Raw genomic sequence first — 5,064 nt, 5'->3', positions numbered from 1 at the left:
GAAACTTTGTTGCCATCACTGGAGCTAAGAGCCGGCTCCTGCTCGCTCCAGCTCTGTGGCCACGGCCTGCTGAAAGCAGGTATCTGGGGTTTGTTTAGCTTCTATAATTGAAACTTTGTTGCTTTCGGAGCCAAGAGCCAGGCTGCGGCAGGCGGGGCACCTTGGCTTCCTCCATCACTGGAGCAAGCAAGCAAGCCTCCTGCTGCTTGCTTCAGCTGCATGGCTGCCGGCCACCATCTTGGTTGGGTTAATTTGCATATTGCACTAAGTAGCCAATGGGAGGCATAGCGAAGGTATGGTCAATTACCATGTTTGTCTATTATTAGATAGGATGATTTTATTGTGGCCTTTTTAGCCGTGAGAAAAATGATGATAGTTGTGAGTGCTCTCCTTTTAAGCATCTAATAGTCGCTAGGCACTCTAGTCAGTGTCTCACATCTCATATCGCTGATTCTTACAGCAGGTCCACAAGGTAGGCATGGCTATTCCTGGTTGACAGATGAGGAGAATGTGGAGCAGTCTGGTTAAGTAACTTTTCAGAAATCAGCAGCTCCTAAATGATAGTGCCCAGATGTGGACTTAACACGGGGTGGCTCTGTGCCCCGTCCACATGCTGCACAGAAACTGTGGATCCTTTTTAGAGTAATTATAAGATTTCACTTTTCTGCCCTTTTTGTTACAAAAGTGTCATTCCAGCACCTACCTTTGACAGCTGCAGCTCACCCTAAAGGCTGGGAGCTGAATGAGAACTGGAGCATTTCTATCATCCATGGTGCTTTTCAAGATTTTGCTGACTTTTAAGGACTTTTTATTTTTCGAGATGTTTTCTATGGTATCTGTGATGAAGACAGAGGAAAGAGGAAGATGGGTATAGAAAAAGAGAATGAGTGCCCAAGGAGGAAGGGCAAGCACAAAGTAAAAAGAGAGAAAAGGAAGATGATAGAAGCAGTCATATCTGGAAAGCCAATGGAGGCTTTGATGCAGTGTTGCTACCTGAAGTCAGAGGAGTCTTGAGTTGCCTGGGGAAGAAAACAAAAGCTCTTTCCCCGTTGGCTTCTCTTCCATCAAGAAGCAACAGATGAATGAAAAGGACAGCATGCCCTGTTTTCTGAATTTCCCGCATGAAATATTTGTTCTGAAGTTCTAAGTGATAGAAAAAAGAAAACCCATCTTTGTCCATCTTTTTTCTTCTTTCAGGCAAAATAGAATGTCAACTGTTGGTGGAGGAGAAATCTCCAAATTTGCAACTTGAGAGTTTATATGAAGCTATACAAATAAGCTTGAGCCATGATCAAAACTCAGGGTAAAGACAATATCTTTCCACTATTGAAACGATGTGTGTGTTGTGGTTTGAGCCCTGTGTTCTGGTAAGACACTGTATTGTACTGCCCACAGTAGGGCTAGTTTACTGGCGTCCATTGTCCATCAGGTTTACCAATTTCCTTTTCAAGCTTGTTGTTCTTGGCTCTGACCCAAGGTGGTCACAGTGATTATCACAGTGGCACACTGGACTGTGACTCCCTGTACTCAGATCAATCTCCTGTCAGTCCTAGGATTCCAGGGGCCTCCCTGGATGTGAAATTGTATCTAGAAGGGAACTATGTGGATATTCACTCTGATAAGCAGTACCAGGGCTGGCCAACTTAATTCTGTAAAAATAAGGATTCAAAGGAAGCCGCCATTATTACAATGACACTGATCTAAATGGCCCTGACTGACAGGTTTCATAATGAGCACAAAGACCTGACCCATACCAAATCCCTGCTTTCTGCATAACTCTAGGTGTCTCTTTTGATATTAGTGTAGGAGGGTTGAAAGAGGCTTGTTTTTTTATTTTTATTTTTTATTGATTTGAGAGAGAGAGAGAGAGAGAGAGAGAGAGAGAGAGATTGAATTGTTGTTCCACTTATTGATGCATTCATTGGTTGTTTCTTATATGAGCCCTGATCAAACCCTCAACCTTGATGTATCCGGACAACACTTTAACCCACTGAGCAACCTGGCCAGGCTGAGGCTTGGTTTTTAAGGCAGGTTCCTCCAGACTTGACCTTCATCTCTTTACTGCCTAGTTGGTTGGATTATTCTAGACTGGCCTTGATGTTACGGAGTGTTGCCAGTAAGGACAAGGTACAATGCTCAGCTCTCTTCTAGAGCTCCTCATTTCAGTAGGGAGGCAGATGCTAGTGTCTATGCCAAAAGTGCTGTGAGAAGAAGGTGGGAGTTTGGGACAGATGCTGGTTTTGTCTACTTTTAACCTTTCATTCGCTCAGAAATTATTGGCAAATAATGGGAAGTAATTATGAGTGGTGAAGCTATTTATTAAGTACAATGCTATATATCATTTTAGGTTGATAAGGGACTCCTACCTAGAGCTTGCCCTAGTATATCTACATATGAGAAAGGCAAAGCACAAACTTTCATCAGCACCATTAACACCTAAGGTAATAAACTTTTATTAGAAATTTTAAGTTAATTACCTTTTGAGCTTGTTATGTTACTGTGCTATTGAAATAATGAGACTGATTTTCCTGTGTGACTTAGAGAAATTAATTCAGTACTTTGTAGTCATACTCATGTTTAAGTGTCTCTTTCAATATTTTATGTAAAGCTCTGGGAATAGGCTTCATTTAGACATTTTTGTCTGTTAAAAATGTTATCCATGAAGTGTAGGTACATGTATGTACTCTAAGTCATTAGTATTGATCAGGAAATTGCAGGAAACGAAATATAGCTTCAGTGATGGACAGGTAAGGTTCTCATTACTGATGTGGCTACAAATAGATCCCCTTGTGATGGAGTCATTAATTCACTCACCACACATCTGTCAAGCACCTACATGACCCAGGCAGTATTCTGGAAAGTGATTAAGCAGTGTCCAAGCCAACTCTGTTCTTATTCTCATGGACCCTCCAAGAGATATTTTCAGAAAATTTTAGTATCAAATCTCTAATTTTTGAGAGCATAAACATGATATTAAACCATTAGGCAAATGGGCTTTCAGACAGTTGAGTTATTCATATGGTAGCTGCCTTTGGTGGGTAGCAACTAATTTTCTTTTTCCTATAAAAAATCTATACTTACATAAAGTTACTTTTTGTGGTGTAATAAACATGTTTATTTCCAGTAAGAGAAAACAAAAATTTTTGTTTCCATTGCAAGTAGCAATACAAATTAATAGGATATAGGATAATAACATATCACATTTTTGGCCTTTACTAGAGAAGTGTTTTTAATTAAGAGCTTGAACAAGTCAGGATTTGAATGAGAAGAATATTATAATTCCATACAATATGATCATTATTTTCTGTATATCTTTACACAGTACAAATATTTTAGCAATTCATATAATTACTAGAAACACAGAAAGCAGCCAAAATAAATGAAAAATTTCATCTGAGCACATTCAAACCATTGAAATATAATATTTGACAATTGTCTACATACAACCAATGCTTTATAAACCTTTAAGAAAGCATTATAGTTTCACTTTTATGCAATCCATATAGCAGAGTGAGCATAGCACTGGTTTTGATTTGAATCTGAGCCTCATGGCATGCTAGCAGTATAATTGGAGCCTTTTCTAAGCTTAGTTTTCTCATCTGGTGAAATGGTTCTGTGATACCTCTTAGACTGACTAGGAGAATTAATGTAATGGGCTTGGCGTGTAATAGGTACTCAAGGGAACTGTTTTCCATCACTATGTAATTTCAGTTAAACATTTACATTCTAAAGTATTTTGTACATAGTAATTATTCAATAATTATTTGTTAGCTAAGTTGAGTTGATTTTCTTGAACATTCATTTATTTATTCATCTATTAACCAAACACAAATTGAGTGCTTAATGTATGCCTGGCATGTTGCTCTCTTTCCCTAAGGAGCACAGAGTCTAGCAAGGAAGAAAAATAATTGTATCACAATATAATGAGAACTATAATCAAGACATGTAAAGGCAGGGAAGTGGAGCAAAGTAGGGACTAATGTGCCCTGGCCACTGTGGCTCAGTTGGTTGGATCCTCATCCCATATATTGAAAGGTTGTGGGTATGATCCCTGGTCGGGGCATGTATGGAAGACAACCAATTGATGTTCTCGCTCACATCAGTGTTTCTTTCCATATTGTTTATGGTGTTTTTATTTTTTTTAAATATATTTCTTTATTGATTTCAGAGAGGAAGGGAGAAGGAGAGAGAGAGAAACATCAATGATGAGAGAGAATCATTGATTGGCTGCCTCCTGCACACCCCACACTGGGGATGGAGCCCGCAACCCAGGCATGTGCCCTTGGCCAGAATCGAACCTGGGACCCTTCAGTCCACAGGCCGATGCTCTATCCACTGAGCCAAGCCGGCTAGGGCTGTTTATGGTGTTTTTAGAGACAAGTTTTTAATTTAATGAAGTTCATTTTATCATTTTTTACATATATTGTGCTTTTGGTGGTATATTTAAGAACTCTTTGCTTAACCCCAAGATGTTGAAGCTTTTTACCTATGTTTTCTTCTAGAATTTTTATAATTTTAGCTTTTAAGTTTGTCTGTGATCTATTTTTGAATAAATATTTGTGTAAAATATGAGGTATTTAAACTCATCATTTTGCACAGAGATCCAGTAGTCCCAGCACCGTTGAATTTCCTTGGCACTTTTGTCAAAATTAGTGGATCATAAATGTAAATATAGATCATAAATGTAGACTTCCAGTACTATTCAACTGATCTATAAGTCTGCCTTTCCATGAGTGTACTCTGTCTTGGTTACTATAGATTTTAGTAAGTTTTAAAATTGGGAAGTATATGCCCTCCAACTATGTTTTTACTTTTTAAAATTCTTCTGGCTATTTTGAGTCTTTTTGCATTTTCATATACATTTTAGGATCTGCTTGTAAATTTCTGTAGAAAACTAAGTATTTTGGTAGAGACTGTTGAATCTACACATCAGTTAGGGGATAATTGCCATCTTAAATATTGAATCTTCTAATTTTTAATATGAATGGTCTCTTCATTTATTTAGATACTAGAGGCCCGGTGCACAAAAATTTGTGCACTGGGGGGGGGGGGGGGGGGGGGCCC

General features: G+C 38.7%; 1 protein-coding gene across 1 annotated transcript in view; it reads left to right on the top strand.

Annotated features, from left to right (window-relative positions):
* The window catches only part of CFAP54 (cilia and flagella associated 54), a 250,797-nt gene that overhangs the window by 188,529 nt on the left and 57,204 nt on the right, over positions 1–5,064 (top strand). Inside the window, exons 58-59 of the mRNA XM_014530050.1 lie at positions 1,198–1,303; positions 2,348–2,441. Coding sequence (XP_014385536.1) covers positions 1,198–1,303; positions 2,348–2,441 — 200 coding nt within the window. The remainder of the gene's footprint in view (positions 1–1,197; positions 1,304–2,347; positions 2,442–5,064) is intronic.

Source organism: Myotis brandtii, unplaced genomic scaffold, assembly GCF_000412655.1.
Source record: "Myotis brandtii unplaced genomic scaffold, ASM41265v1 scaffold708, whole genome shotgun sequence".
Taxonomy (NCBI): Eukaryota; Metazoa; Chordata; class Mammalia; order Chiroptera; family Vespertilionidae; genus Myotis; species Myotis brandtii.
The sequence above is the reverse complement of the archived record's forward strand: the minus strand, read 5'-3'. Positions and strand labels throughout refer to the sequence as shown.